Source organism: Ictidomys tridecemlineatus, chromosome 4, assembly GCF_052094955.1.
Source record: "Ictidomys tridecemlineatus isolate mIctTri1 chromosome 4, mIctTri1.hap1, whole genome shotgun sequence".
NCBI lineage: Eukaryota > Metazoa > Chordata > Mammalia > Rodentia > Sciuridae > Ictidomys > Ictidomys tridecemlineatus.
The window spans coordinates 16,775,063-16,791,071 of NC_135480.1; the positions used below are offsets into that span (position 1 = coordinate 16,775,063).

General features: G+C 34.0%; 1 protein-coding gene and 1 pseudogene across 1 annotated transcript; both read left to right on the forward strand.

The window, feature by feature from the left end:
• Positions 1 to 5,498: 5,498 nt before the first annotated feature.
• Positions 5,499 to 6,431, forward strand: LOC101978566 (olfactory receptor 5W2). The gene has a single exon (XM_005342171.2). The coding sequence runs from the start codon at positions 5,499 to 5,501 to the stop codon at positions 6,429 to 6,431; it is 933 nt and encodes a 310-aa protein (XP_005342228.2).
• Positions 6,432 to 13,723: 7,292 nt separating this feature from the next.
• LOC106145623 (olfactory receptor 5W2-like) lies at positions 13,724 to 14,665 on the forward strand (annotated as a pseudogene).
• Positions 14,666 to 16,009: the final 1,344 nt, after the last annotated feature.

The following is a 16,009-nucleotide window of genomic DNA, read 5'->3' on the forward strand; positions in this document are numbered from 1 at the left end:
GACATAATAATTCAACTTCTATAAACAATACAGTAGATACATAAGTGATATATCTGTGTAAAGCAACACCTTACAATAATGAGAATGATGGCAATGGGCTCCTGCAGGTGTATAGTAAAAAGTTTTATGAATTTCATAGACACAAATAAAACTGTGAAAACAGTGCACCCTGTAGGCATCCACTTAGGCATGGTTCAAAAAAATATCAAACTAATATTTAATGAGAAATTTCAAGAATAATTATTCCCTGGATAGAATATCATATTGGCTTAGGAGGGTGCTTTCAGAAAACTCTGAGGTTCTATTAGTGCTCTGGTATCTGATCTGGATAAAAAGAAGAAGGGATAGGGTCCCAATGCCCCCATAATTTGTACTCTCACATTACTGGAACACATCCAAATAGGCCTCACATCACCATTACATCATAATAGTCCATGTTTTATTGTCAGACAAAGCTCTCTGAAGGAAAGAGCTCACAAGCAGACAGCTGCCAATGTAATATTATACATGTTTAAAGAGAACTATGGCCACCAAGGAAATAGTTCAGAAACAAATGCTTTTTCAATTGGCTTATTTCTGATTGCTTATATTCTGTCATTTTCTTTCATCGTTCAATAGAGCCATATTCAACAACTTACAAATCCCTTTAAAAATATAATCATTCTGGGCTGGGGTTATGGCTCAGAGGAAGAACGCTTGCCTAGCATGTGTGAGGCACTGGGAATGATCCTCAGCAACATATAAAAATAAAATAATGAAATTGTGTCCACCTACAACTAAAAAAATAAATATATATAATCATTCTATTATTAATAATTATCATGAGGCTGTTTTACTCAAGTTTTAAAGAAAGCATTGGAGAGAAGTTATATTTTCTGATGATGAGTCATGTTCAGGAAATCAAATTTAGGTCTTGCCTAAGTCAAGTGCAACTTGGAAAAAATTGTCATCCATCCCAAGAGACTGAGAATGCATCACCTGATAGGAAAATGGATCTAAATGAAGAATAATTTCCATTCCTTCAAATGTGCAACAGAAAAAAGAGCATGTAAACCTCTTGGGTAGCATAAATGTATCAGTGTCTTCAGGTTAAGGGGTGTATAAAATTACAATTTATTAATTAGGGCTTGACTTCAACAATACCCCTTAAAGCAGTAGATTTAGTGTATTTGTATCAGCACCCTCACTCAAAGAATAATAATGCATCACTAAGCAACTATAACCCTTTTCCAAAATTAATGACATTTTAATGATTTTAGTTTTATTTAAACTATTGTACATCTTTGTGTGATCTATAATGGTAATTCAATTGTTGTATACAATTAATGTATATTAATCAAATAAGAGTAATAAGCATTTATATATGTTCAAAAATTAGACATTATTAGTTAGTGGGAAGTTCGTTCATTTCTGCTCATTTTGAAATGCAGCATAGGGAGATTTATCCAATAAATACTGTGCTAAAGAATCAATATTGATACCTCTGTCAAACTATGTTTTGCTTAATATATAGACTAAGTTTCAGGAAATATTATTCCAGGGTACTACCAGGTAAGACATGACACTGAAATTCCTTGCAGTATCTGTGTACATACATGGTCTTTTATTTATCAGCTCTTATATTAATTTTGTACATAGAAAATTATCATTTGTTTTAGTTAGAAAAATAGAGTATTGCACTAAATGTGCTTTAAAGTACATATAAAATCATATAAATACATACTGTATATAGTTTCACATTAGAGTCAACATCTTTAATCAATATCTGTTTATACTGGAACCATTGACACATTATAAAATATCACTCAGAACATGGCTCAGGCACTGGGGCACCATTTTTTTTAACGTTTTATGTGATTCTTAGAATTGTGTGATGTGGAAGTTCTCTGCAAACCAAAATTTATGATATGGAAATATCCAGTTAAAATGAATAACACAAATTATACAACAATCTGGCAGCTTTTTCTACTGTTTCCCTCTATACTTAATCTCTGGGAGAATCTAGCCTAGGTATAGAGATGAGACTTGGATGACAATTCCATTGTCTGAGAAATCTGAATTTCTGCACAAAGACTCTATAACTTTTCATGAAAGCAAACAAGATTTTTTTTCATAGATCTCTCTCTCTCACTCCCTCTCTCTCTCTTTCAGTACTGTAGTGAGAAACCTAATGAGAATAGGAGTCCAAGTATGATGTTTATGGAACTCCAGAAGTTTACTGATCACTCATGTTTTTCACCTTTAGAATCTGTATAATAAGGTTGAAAAGAGGCAGAAAGACAAAATAGTATGTTAAATATTATATATAGAAATAAGTTGAATGTGCTGGGGCTGGGGCTCAGCGGTACAAGGCTCACCCTGTACATGTGCGGACCTGAGCTCGATCCTCAGCACCACATAAAAATAAATAAATAAAATGAAGATATTGTTTTGAACTATAACTAAAAATAAATTTTTAAAAAATGAAATAAAACTAGAAATAAGTTGAATAATATGTGAAAGCAAATGGCATTTTGTAAGATATCCACAATGGTGTATAATTAAATTAATAAATTTGGTACTCATAAATTCAGGGCTGAATGAAAAGATACTCAAATAACACATTTACAGAAAGGACAATAGAGACACTTTTATGGTGGGAAGAATGTAATGCAAGATTAAGGTCTTTGCATCAACAAAGGAGTTAAATAAAGTCAAAGACAAGGATGATTGGCAAGACTGAAGGAGGAAGCACACTCATTGTTGGTTGTACAAGAAAAATGAGTCTGCACAATAAATTATACTCCCAATACGTACTATAATTAATGATAAGCAAAAATTATTTTTGAAAAAAAAATTAAATCATGGGGTTTTCTTTGAAAACATCATACCAATATGCATTATTTTAAAAAAATATCACTCAGAATATGGCACAGATCCTGGAGTTTTCTTAATGTTGTATGTGATTCTAGAATTGTGTGATGTGGAAGACTTATGCAAACCAAAGTTAATAATATGGAAGTATCCAGTTAAAGTTAATAACACAGATTATGCATCAGTCTGGTAGCTTTTCCTACTACTTCCATCTGTGCTTAATTTCTGGGAGAATCTATCCTAGGTGTAGAGATGAGACTTGGATTACAATTTCCATCATCTTACAATTTCAAAGTCTTAGAAATCTGAATCTCTGCACAGATTCTATAACTTTTCATGAAAGCAACCAAGATAATATTTTTCCAAGGGGATATCTGTTTTTTTTTCTATTACACTGTAATAAGTTACCTAAGGAGAATAGGTGTTTTGGAATCCAAATATGATTTTATGGGACTCCAGAAGTGTACTGATTTACTCAGGTATCTCACTTTTAGAATCTATATAATGAGGTTGTTAAGAGACAGAAAGACAAAGTAGTATGTGAAATATTACATATGAAAATAAGTTGAATAGTGTGTGCAAACAAATGTCATTTTTCAAGAAATTCAGAATGGCCTATATTTTAATTATAATTTTGGGGTTCATAAAATAAGTGCTGAATGGATTTTTTTAAAGAACACATTTACAGAAAGGAGAATAGAAACACTTATGGTGGGAAAAATGTAATGCAAGATTAAGATCTTCGTACCTACAGAGGAGTCAAATAAAGTCAAAGACAGGATTATTTATCTCCCAACAGTCACTAGGTGAAAATAACATGTGATCTACTTGTCACTCAGGCACCAGAGATAAGGACAGACAGACTTTTTCATCTCGGGTAAGTCTCTAAGTGACTATGCTTAAAGTAATATAAAAAATATGATTTGACTTACTAATGAGAAATTAATTTTGAAAGATATGTAAGTAAATGGTATTATACATGCTTACTCAAGTAAGAAAGAGGGAGAACATCCATTGGTGGCACACAGGAAAAAATGAGTGTGCACAGAAAATTATATTTCCAGTATCTAATGTAAATAATAGTAATCAAAAGTTATTTTTGAAAACAAAATATTAAATCATGGGGTTTTCTTTGAAAACATCATGCCAATATGCATTATTAAAAAATAATAAGTCATTTTACATGTGAACTAAGTTAGCAGAAATAAATCTTGAAATATATTCATTGCTGGTTGTTGAATATATATAGTGTACAATTAAAGTATTTTAAAACACATACATTTACCTATTCATTACTCTGTGCTAATGACTGTGCTAATGTAGAGGCACTCACATAAGATGAAATACACAAACATTTGAAAGAGGACCAGCCTGTAGTAAGAGGCTGTGAGTTGAAATGAGGGCAGGTGGTGTGGAGGTGAGCTGGATCACACCATAATTAATGAAAGAAGTAGCCTGTAGACTACCATTTGTCTAAAATGTTGTGCAAGAAGCTGTCTCAGAAATGCAGAAGCAGGACCTGGAACCCTCCAAAAAAGAAATAAATTTTTGTGGCTCTGTAGATGTCTGATTTCATCAGATAGCTGGTACAGTTGTGAGAGCCACTAAGTGGACTTTTAAATAAGTCTGGGTCCATTTCTGACATTGATTAATTTGTGTAGGGTCATGAGAGACATGAAACAAGAATGTTAAATAAGTCCTGATCCATTTATCACAGTGATTAATTTGTGCCAAGGGCAAAGAAATAAAAGTTCAGTCTCTGTTGAATTTGTTTCAGTATTCTCAGGAGAAAATACTCAGAAAAATATCTAATTAATCATGTCTGAATAACATAAAGAATTGACGGAAGTGGCTTAGGAGATTTAACTCCCAATGGTCACTTGGTGAAAATAAGATGTGATCTACTTATCATTCAGGCACCAGAGATAAGGACAGAGAGACTTTCTCATCTTGGGTAAGTCTCTGAGTGGGTATGCTTAAAAGTAATGGAAAAAATATGACTTGACTTACTAATGAAAAATTAAGTCTTGATAGATGTGTATGTGACTGGTTTCACACCTTCTTACTCAAGTAAATAAACCCCTCTGTGTAATGACCAATAGTGTTTTCCTGATAGACCTATGGTAGTTTAACTGACTTCATTTGTCATTTGAATAAGGACTGTTGCACTGTTACTTATTTATATTTTAGAAATCCACTCCTTTGCAAAATCTTTCTCCAAGGGATGTGGGTACATGAAAATGTAATTTTATTCTACTTTTATTCTAACATTAATAAAGGCAACACATTGCAAATGCCAATATATGCCAATTGCCCATCTACTGTTTTATTTAAGTCTAAAGTCATATAGTCAGAAATTATATATAAAATTGAAAGCAAAGTTAATCAGTTCTTATGTTAGACTTTTTAGCTTCTTTTTAAAAATATAATAATGTTTCTTATCAGTGACACTTATGTTTGTGTAGGCTATTTTCTGAAGGAAAAGAAAATAATGTAATAAGTAACAATAATAATAATAAATATAATAAAGGAAATTAGGAAATGCCTCATAATAATATTTTTTTATATATGCATAAAAAGCAACCCCTAATCTGTCATTTTCTTATTGATATCTATAACAGAGTACTTAAAAAAAAACGAGAAGAATGGACAGTGGAAATTGCTCAACATTAAGTCAATTTTTTCTCTTGGGAATCACTGGTAATCCTCAGATGAAAGTGATTCTATTCCCTATATGTCTAGTTGTTTATCTCATCATTCTCCTTGCAAATCTTGGAATGATCTTCTTAATCAGAGTGGATCCCCGACTTCACACTCCAATGTACTTTTTCCTCAGCCACCTCTCTTTCTGTGACCTCTGCTATTCCACGGCAGTTGGACCCAAGATGCTGGTCGACATATTTGCCAAGAACAAATCAATTTCTTTCCTGGGATGTGTTGTGCAGTTCTTGACCTTCTGTAACTTTGCAGATTCTGAGTGTGTGCTGCTGGCAGTGATGGCCTTTGATAGGTACAAGGCCATCAGCAACCCCTTGCGCTATGCAGTAGACATGTCCACTAAGGTGTGTTCACTGCTCATGGCTGGGGTTTACCTCATAGGTCTGCTTGATGCTTTGATACACACAACATTAACATTCCGCTTATGTTTCTGTGGGTCTAATGAGATTAATCATTTCTTCTGTGACATCCCTCCTCTCCTGTTACTTTCTTGCTCTGACACACAGGTCAATGAGTTAGTGATATTCATCTTTTCTGGTTTCATTGAACTGAGTGCCATTTGTGGAGTCCTTGTCTCTTATGGCTACATCATCTCATCTGTCTTAAAAATCTGCTCTGCTGAGGGGAGGCTTAAGGCTTTCTCCACCTGTGCCTCCCACTTAATTGTAGTTATAATTTTCCAGGGCACTATACTCTTCATGTATTTCCGACCAAGTTCTGCCTACTCTCTGGATCAAGATAAAATGAGTTCACTGTTCTACACCCTTGTGATTCCCATGTTGAATCCTCTGATTTATAGCCTGTGGAACAAAGATGTGAAAGTGAGCATAAAAAAGCTGAAAAATAAAACTTTATTTTAATAAATATCCTACAAATACATATTATACAGAACTTCAAAATGGTGTTGTTTTGTTTAAAACCTATAGTTTGAGAAATCTCAGTAATGCATGGCGACATACTAGTAGTTTCTAGTTTATTAAACATCCTATACTTCATTATGTGCCATTTATCTATCTATCTATCTATGTATCTATCTATCTATCTATTTATATGGTGCTGGGGACCCAACCCAATGCCTCATGCATGTTAGGCAAGCATTCTATCACTGAGCCATAACCCAGGCCCTGTGGCTTCAATTTAAATATGATATTCTTTAGTTTTAGAAAACTTTTCTGCCTGTATATATTTTACTAAAACATCATTTATTTGATTTACATTTATGCATTTAATTATTCTAAGATTTATTGGGTTTTCAGTGTGTACCTTTTGCATTATTGTGTGCATTGATTTTCATGACAAAAAAATTCAATGCAAATGAGCTATATATCCTATTGGAAATCAGAAAGAGTAACCAATTTAACTTACAGGTAATTCACATTTAACTATAGCACACCATGAAGTCACAAGGCCAGGTGATCTACTTAAAAGGAAATATTTCAATGTAGACTTCAATGAAGAAATGATTCCTTGTATTAGAGATATTTAGCTTCAGATCTAAGCAATGATTAGAGATACAGTGGAGATATGGTGGGGAGAAAAAGGATTACAGATGGAGATGAGAATTATAGTCAGAGGCGGGCAGGAAAACTACTCTAATAAAATAAAGTACAAAAAAATAAGGAATATGGAGCAAAGTGCTTTTGATTTGCATTCCTCTAATGATTATCAGAGTTGAATTTTTTAAAATACTCGATAATTATCTGTATGCCTTCTTTAAAGATATGTCTATTCAATCTTCTCTAGAATGTTTTATTCAAGGTCTTTTTTGTTTGTTCACTTGCTTATTTATTTGTTTTATGCTGATTTGTCTGAGTACAAAAGAAGAACTAAATTTGGTGTCCTGCTGAACAGTAGGGTTACTATAGTCAGTGATAATGTATTATATATTTCAAAATATGTAGAAGAAAAGATTGTGAATATTGTACAATAAAGAAATCATGAGGCTTTGTAATAATGCATATGGTAATCCATTTCTTTGACATAATAGAAATAATAATCACATTGCTTTTATAAATATGCAATGTATATATGACTCTTTTCAATTGATACAATTTTTAATTTTGTAAAAATCTTATAAGTATAAAGAAGATATGTTATTTCTAAGTAGTTACAAGGTGGGCTGCTATTATTATAATAAAGGCAAAAGTGGGATGCAGTGAGACTAATATTCTGTATCTCAGAGCCAAGATTTATTTCATTATATTAAGTCTATTGAGAAAAATTCTCATGATCCCAGACCACAATATAAAATTTATAAATGTCTAAGTGTCAGTGCTTCTTTTCAGTCTTACATTTATGACTGATAAAATAGTGCATACTTCATACCAGTTAAATCTGCTCTCTTTTCCAGTTGCCCAAGAAAACAACATTTAGGTACAGTCTATGCATTTGAGAACAAAGAGATTTTGACATGATTTGGGATTACAAAGATTATAGTCTGAATAATTTTAAAAACATTCTATATGCTACTGACTGCAAATTTTAAAACCAACTTCACAAAAGACAATTATCTATCAATGGAAAAAAAAGATATCATGAGAGTTATGTGTTTTCAATATTTCATTTTTATATAAACTTTATGTCACACTGTACAATAAATTTATTGATTTCCTATCAACAATAAAATGACATGAAAAAAATTGTAAATGTAGGACATTAATAAAGTCCACCTTGAACTAAAATTCTCAACTCTGAGATTTTCTTCCTTTCTTTTCCTTTTCAGTTTTGGTTAAATGGTTACCTTAGTGATTAATAGGGAATACTCCCCCAAAAGCATCATTTTTCCCATTGCTCTGATTATTAAATTGAACTTAAGTGAAAGACTGTCAGCATTCTTTGCTGAAGGACAGCATGCCTTATGCTTTTCATTCTTTCAGAGCATTGTGACTGAGACACAGAATGGAAAAATTAATAAAGGTCAATCAGTGGAGTAACATTCGAGTGTTCATTAGATATAAAATTTTAGTGAATTGAGGATATGCAATGTACTTTGAGTAAATATTTTATAGTTTTTAAAAACAAATAAAATGATTGCATATTCTAAGTTAGTGAATAAAAAAAAGTGTGCAAATGAAGTAGAAAGCATTCATCTAAGAACTTAATCTATGCTCAGTACTACATGTGGCTCTGCTCAAGTATACGATGTCCAAATATCAGGAGAATCTTATTGAGAAAATGCAAACATGACCATGAGTTAGAAGGATTGTACAACTCTATGAAATTCTGAATTATCCACTAACATTGTAGAACTTAAAGACTTAAAAGGCTGTAGCTTTTCTAGCTGTCATTATATAAAATATCTCAGGTGAGAACTCTCAAAATATAAGTAAAGCACAGGAGAGATGTAAGCTTTTGAAAGTGGCATTAGTGGGACCCTATGACAGTTTATATCATAGTATGTAGTTCATATGTAGTGAAGGAAAACAGCACATGTGACAGAATGGGGACAATGTTCCTTTTCAGAAACAGTCTTAATGGTTTCTGCTTGTGCCCCATAATCTCAATTTACCCATATACTTTTGTTCATATTTCTTTTGAGCAGCACTGGAGCTAATAATTTCATTAATTCAGTTTTAACTGGACAAGGATAATACAGATTGTATGTTTTTAAAAAAAAAAGAGAGAGAGAATTTTTTAATATTTATTTTTTAGTTTTTGATGGACACAACATTATTTTTTATGTGGTGCTGAGGATCGAACCCAGTGCCCCTTGCATGCTAGGAGAGCATGCTACCACTTGAGCTTCATCCCCAGCCCCAGATTGTATTTTATAATGTAAAATATGCACATATTCTATTTCTTCTCTAGGATGAAGTAATTTGCAGTTTTCGTTGTACAGATATTATTCAGTGACTTCAGATTCCATTCAACATTTACTAAAGATGCTCATGTATTCAGAGGGGACAACAGAGAACCATAAATGTAATTACATGCTTGCATGATTTCAAAGCCTGAGAGAAGTAGCTTTAGGTTTAAGTCCCAAATGCAGCCTGTTATAATACAATGGTATCTGCTCAGTGCTCAGTTACCAATAAATGGCTCCTCTCAGGAAAGATCTTGAGTTTCCAAATTTAAAACTGTATGGTTAAAAAAAAAATGATGTAGGGCTGGAGATACAGCTCCGTTGGTAGAGGGCTTGCCTCACATGCACAAGTCCTTGGGTTCAGTCCTAGCAGCACAAATCTAAAAAATACTACTAATAAAAAATTTTTAAAATAAAAAAATGACCGCTTTTGAAAAAAATGAGAGTTTTATAAGTGAACCATGTTATGCTTTCTAAAGTAGTTTTGTAAATTCTGAAGTCTAATCATCAAAAATAAAGTGTTCTCAGAACAAAAATCTTTGAATGAATTTGATAATATTCAAAAATAACATAATTTTATTTATATCTTGGATGATAAGAACGACTGTACTTATTTTATCATAGAGTAGGTATGTACAGTAATACAATTTTTAAATTAATTGATCATAGAAATACCACAGTAATAAGAAAGCATACAAATAAAAATATACAGATATCCATTCTCCACTGTTCACATACCTGAGTACAATTAAGAATCATACACACATGCACAAAAATTACATATTTATAAATACACTTAAGGAAACAAAATGTTAAACCATGACACAAAGAAAAGACCACTAACTCCAATTTAAATCAAATCAAAGCAAGCTTGTAATTCCGACCATCTTCAGACTGTCTCTCCTAAAACCCATGGGAATAGAAGACAGCCCCACAGCTCTCTAGGAGCACAGCTTTATAGCACAGAAAGTTGCAAAAAAGAGGGGATGTCTTGAGAAATTACAGATAACAGGATTTTGACAAGCATAACACAAGGCAGGTAGTAGGTTAATAATGGTCCAGCGCTTAGGGAGTAAATTTAGATCCCAACATCAGAGTTTATGAGGCACCACTAGAGCTTCAGAAAGAGTTGTTATCTGGCCAGGGAAAGTCAGAATTTATAAGGTGTCACTAAAGTTTCAGAAAGGGTTGTTATCTGGTCATGGAATGCTAGGCACGGGTTAGTTCAAGGCACGGGCAGGCATTCCAAACAAGTTTAGAAATCACAGTAAATTTATAGTAAAGCCAAAATTCACTTTTGATGCCTTTTTGACGAGATGGTTCCCAATCTTAAGAAGGAATTAGGCTGGGTTTATCAAAAACCCATAAATGTTTGAACTATTAATTGGTCTTCATCGTGTTTTCACTTTCTAAATAAATATATCCTTCTAAAATCCTGATATCATGCAAGTTTATGTGCTTTTTATGTGGGTTCCATAATTTCTGTTTGAGCATTATTTGTTCAATGATCAGGAAAATTCCCCTTTGCCTCCAGACTATACTTACAAATAGGCAGTGAGCCTTATGTCAACCTAATACACTTCTTGGAAAGAAAAGGATACTTATAATGTGTCCCATCAAATACTAAAGACCACATAGACCAAGCATAGTACTCATTGTATTGACTCACACAGTGTTCTTTAAAACCAATCACTACCTATCCATGGATAGGCAGAACTAACATCATCAAAATGGCGATATTACCAAAAGTTCTCTATAGGTTTAATGCAATGCCAATCAAAATCCCAATGGCATTTCTTGCAGAAATAGATAAAGCAATCATGAAATTCATATGGAAACAAAAAGACCAGAATAGCAAAAGCAACTCTAAGCAGGAAGTGTGAATCAGGTGAAATAGCGATACCAGATTTCAAACTATACTACAGAGCAATAGTAACAAAAACAGCATGATACTGGTACCAAAACAGGTGGGTGGACCAATGGTACAAAATAGAGGACACAGAGACAGATCCACAAAGTTACAACTATCTTATATTTGATAAAGGGGCTAAAAGCATGCAATGGAGGAAGGATAGCATTTTCAACATATGGAAATCCATATGCAACAAAATGAAACTGAATCCCCTTCTCTCGCCATGCACAAAAGTTAACTCAAAATGGATCAAGGAGCTTGATATCAAATCAGAGACATGGCATCTGATAGAAGAAAAAGTTGGCTCCGATCTACATATTGTTGGGTTGGGCTCCAAATTCCTTAATAGGATGCCCATAGCACAAGAGTTAATAACAAGAATCAACAAATGGGACTTACTTAAACTAAAAAGTTTTTTCTCAGCAAGAGAAACAACAAGAGAGGTTAATAGGGAGCCTACATCATGGGAATAAATTTTTACTCCTCACACTTCAGATAGAGCCCTAATAGCCAGAGTATACAAAGAACTCAAAAAATTAAACAATAAGATAAAAAATAAAGCAGTCAACAAATGGGCCAAGGACCTGAACAGACACTTCTCAGAGGAGGACATACAATCAATCAACAAGTACATGAAAAAATGCTCACCATCTCTAGCAGTCAAAGAAATGCAAATCAAAACCACCCTAAGATACCATCTCACTCCAGTAAGATTGGCAGCCATTATGAAGTCAAACAACAACAAGTGCTGGTGAGGGTGTGGGGAAAAGGATACACTTGTACACTGCTGGTGGGACTGCAAATTGGTGCAGCCAATTTGGAAAGCAGTATGGAGATTCCTGGGAAAGCTGGAAATGGAACCACCATTTGACCCAGCTATTGCCCTTCTCGGACTATTCCCTGAAGACCTTAAAAGAGCATACTATAGGAATACTGCTACATAGATGTTCATAGCAGCACAATTGACAATAGCTAGACTGTGGAACCAACCTAGATGCCCTTCAATAGATGAATGGATAAAAAAAAATGTGTGGCATCTATACGCAATGGAGTACTACTCTGAACTAAAAAATGACAAAATCATGGAATTTGTAGGAAAATGGATGGTACTAGAGCAGATTATGCTAAGTGAAGCTAGCCAATCCCTAAAAAACAAATGCCAAATGTCATCTTTGATATAAGGAGAGCAACTAAGAACAGAATAGGGAAGAAGAGCATGAGAAGAAGATCACCATTAGACAGGGCCGAGAGGGGCGAGGGAAAGAGAGGGGGTAGGGAAAGAGAGAAAGAAGGGAAATTGCATGGTAAAGGAAGGAGACCCTCATTGTTATACAAAATTACATATAAGAGGAAGTGAGGGGAAAGGGGAAAAATTAAGAGAGAGAAATGAACTACAGTAGATGGGGTAGAGAGAGAAGATGGGAGGAGAGGGAAGGGGAGGGGAGGGAGGATAGTAGAGAATAGGAAGGGTGGCAGAATACAACAGACACTAGTATGGCAGTATGTAAAAAAGTGGATGTGGAACGGATGTGAATCTGCAATATGTATACGGGGTAAAAGTGGGAGTTCATAATCTGTTTGAATCAAATGTATGAAATAAGATATGTCAAGAGCTTTGTTATGTTTTGAACAACTAATAATAAAAAAAGAATAAAAAAATAAAATAAAATAAAACCAATCACTAGTAGTGATCTTCAAAAATTGCACCATACACATGTACTTTTATTTATCAAAGCTTTTAAACTTATTTCTTACATCCCAACCTGCTTGAATTTTCCAGTTTTATAGACCCATGTTTATAGTTTTCCATGGCACTATAGGTCACTTTGAGATCAGTAATTCCCAAGATCAATTCAAGAATGAACAATTTTTCCTGTTCATTCTTCTCCAGAAGATTAGTGAGGTAAGTCAGGAGAAACATGATGAATAGGGTCACGTTGAGGTCAGCATTACTAGTAATTCCCAGGAAAATGAAGTTATTCAAGAATGAACAATTTTCACTGTCCATCTTCTCCTCTCTTGTCTAAATATTCAAAGCATAGTAAATACATATTCAATCCATTTTTTCCAACTAGAATATAAATAGGACAGAATAGATTTTGTATCTTTTCATTTTTTTATGCTAAGAAAAATATCTAGTCATATATTCTACTGTACAAAAAGACCCTGTACCATATGCTTTTGACAGTAAGACAAGACCTTTGATGGGTACAAGTCCATCAGCAACCCCTTGCGCTATGCAGTAGACATGTCCACTAAGGTGCATTCACTGCTCATGGCTGGGGTTTACCTCATAGGCCTGGCAGATGCTTTGATACAAAAGCATAAAAATAAAAATACTATTATAAGATATGTTCTGTCCTATTATATTCTGGAAGAAAAAATGAATCAAATATATATTTATTATGTTTTGAGCATTTAGACAAGAGAGGAGAAGAATGGACAGGAAAAATTGTTCATCCTTGAATGGATGAATTCATTTTCTTGGGAATTACTAGTAATGCTGACCTCAAAGTGACCCTTTTCATCATGTTTCTCGTGGTTTACCTCATTAATCTTCTGGCAAACCTTGGGATGATCTTCTTAATCAGAGTGGATCCCCAGCTTCACACACCAATGTACTTTTTCCTCAGCCACCTCTCTTTCTGTGACCTCTGCCATTCCACAGCAGTTGGACCCAAGATGCTGGTCGACATATTTGACAAGAACAAATCAGTTCCATTCTTTGCATGTGCTCTGCAGTTCTTGACCTTCTGTATCTTTGCTGATTCTGAATGTCTGTTGCTGGCAGTGATGGCCTTTGATAGGTATAAAGCCATCAGCAACCCATTGCAATATGCAGTAGACATGTCCACTAAGGTGTGTTCACTGCTCATGGCTGGCGTTTACCTTGTAGGCCTGACAGATGCTTTGATACACACTACATTAACATCGCGCTTATGTTTCTGTGGATCTAAGGAGATTAATCATTTCTTCTGTGATTTCCCTTCACTTTTCTTCCTTTCCTGTTCTGACATGCAAATCAATGAGCTGGTACTATTTGTCCTTTGGGGATTTATTGAACTCAGTACCATTTCTGAAATCCTTGTCTCTTATGGCTACGTCATCTCATCATTCTTGGAAGATTTGCTCTGCTGAGGGGAAGCTCAAAGCTTTGTCCAATTGTGACGCCCACATAACTGCAGTTGCAGTTTTCCAAGGCACTATACCCTTTACGTATTTCTGGAGAAGTTCTTCATAGTCTTTAGATCAACATAAAATGGAGGTCACTCTTCTACACACTTTTCTTTCCCATTTTAAACCCCCTGATTTATAGCATGCGCAACAAGAATGTTAAAGAGGCCCTGAAAAAACTTACAAGCAAGAGTAGTTTTAAATAATTTTACTATCTATAAAAATACATATTTATTTAAAGTGGTTGTTTTGCAGAATTGTATCCCATGATATGCAAGATACAAAATTGTATTATCTAAGTTATTTAGTAAAATGGGCATTTATTCTGTATTAAGGTATGATCATAAGAAAATTTTTAAAATCTCCATATGTCATGTTTTATTATTTTTCTTGTGTTAATAAATGGTGCTCTGTCTTTGTGGACAATGTTTCTGAGCTTTTCAAGTTCCAATATTTCATATACTCAACTTTTTGTTAAAATTTAACTTTACCCAAATTTAAAAAAAAAAATGTTTTTGCTAACTGACCCTTTGCACATTAAAGGATTTTGCATTCGGTAGCATATTCAATAGTTTATATACAAAGTGACTCTTATATTCTATGGAAGTAGTAGGCATTAATTAACTGAGCAGAGAAAAAAATTCCCAATGACCTCAATATGATATATAAATATACAGTAAGATATAGTCCACAGGGGAATATATACATTAAGAGTGCATGGAAATGTCTTCCTTCCATGGATTTACGGAGTCTCAGATCTAAAAAGAGTGCATTAGGGAGTGGAAGGAATTCTAATGGAGTGTTTGAAAACAGAGAAGTTTTGAGGTACATGGGTCTATAAAACTGGAAAATTCAAGCAGGTTGGGATGCAAGAAATAAATTTAAAAGCCTTGATAAATAAAAGTACATGTGTATGCTTCAGTTATCAACAATCAGGTCCCTCTCTGTCCTTCCAGGAAGTTTGTTTTTGCTTTCTTTCCAATCTCTGCCCTGGTTAAATTCTTCTTCTCCTTCTCCTTCTCCTTCTCCTTCTCCTTCTCCTTCTCCTCCTTCTCCTCCTTCTCCTTCTCCTCCTTCTCCTCCTTCTCCTCCTTCTCCTCCTTCTCCTCCTTCTCCTCCTTCTCCTTCTTCTTCTATTTTTATCACTGAACTTCTTAAGCAGTGTTGTCCTGTATCTAAAGCAATCGCTCCAATACAAGAATGTAAGCATATTTCGATCAAGTAGAGAACTTCCACCCTGTTCTCCAAAACACTAGCCTTATACCTTGGGCACAAAGTGGAAAACTTAGAAAAAATAAAGTTTGAGACCAGAAAACAGCATTTTTGAGTGTTCACTAGATATTAACAAAACAAATTAACTGAGGTTTTGGTTTATGAAAGCAAAGTTAGCTGAGGTTTTGGTTTGTGAAACATACACACAGGCTACTACTTTATTAAAGTGTATAAAATGGTTATGGATAGTAAGTAATAAACCTATGAACACATGGACATTCATTTCCTCAACAGTAAAGACCTCATATCTGTGTGTCTTTGATAGCTGATGTTTCAGC

Coding starts and splice junctions, on each gene's coding strand:
- LOC101978566 (XM_005342171.2), top strand. CDS start 5,499: ATGGACAGTGGAAATTGCTCAACATTAAGTCAATTTTTTCTCTTGGGA.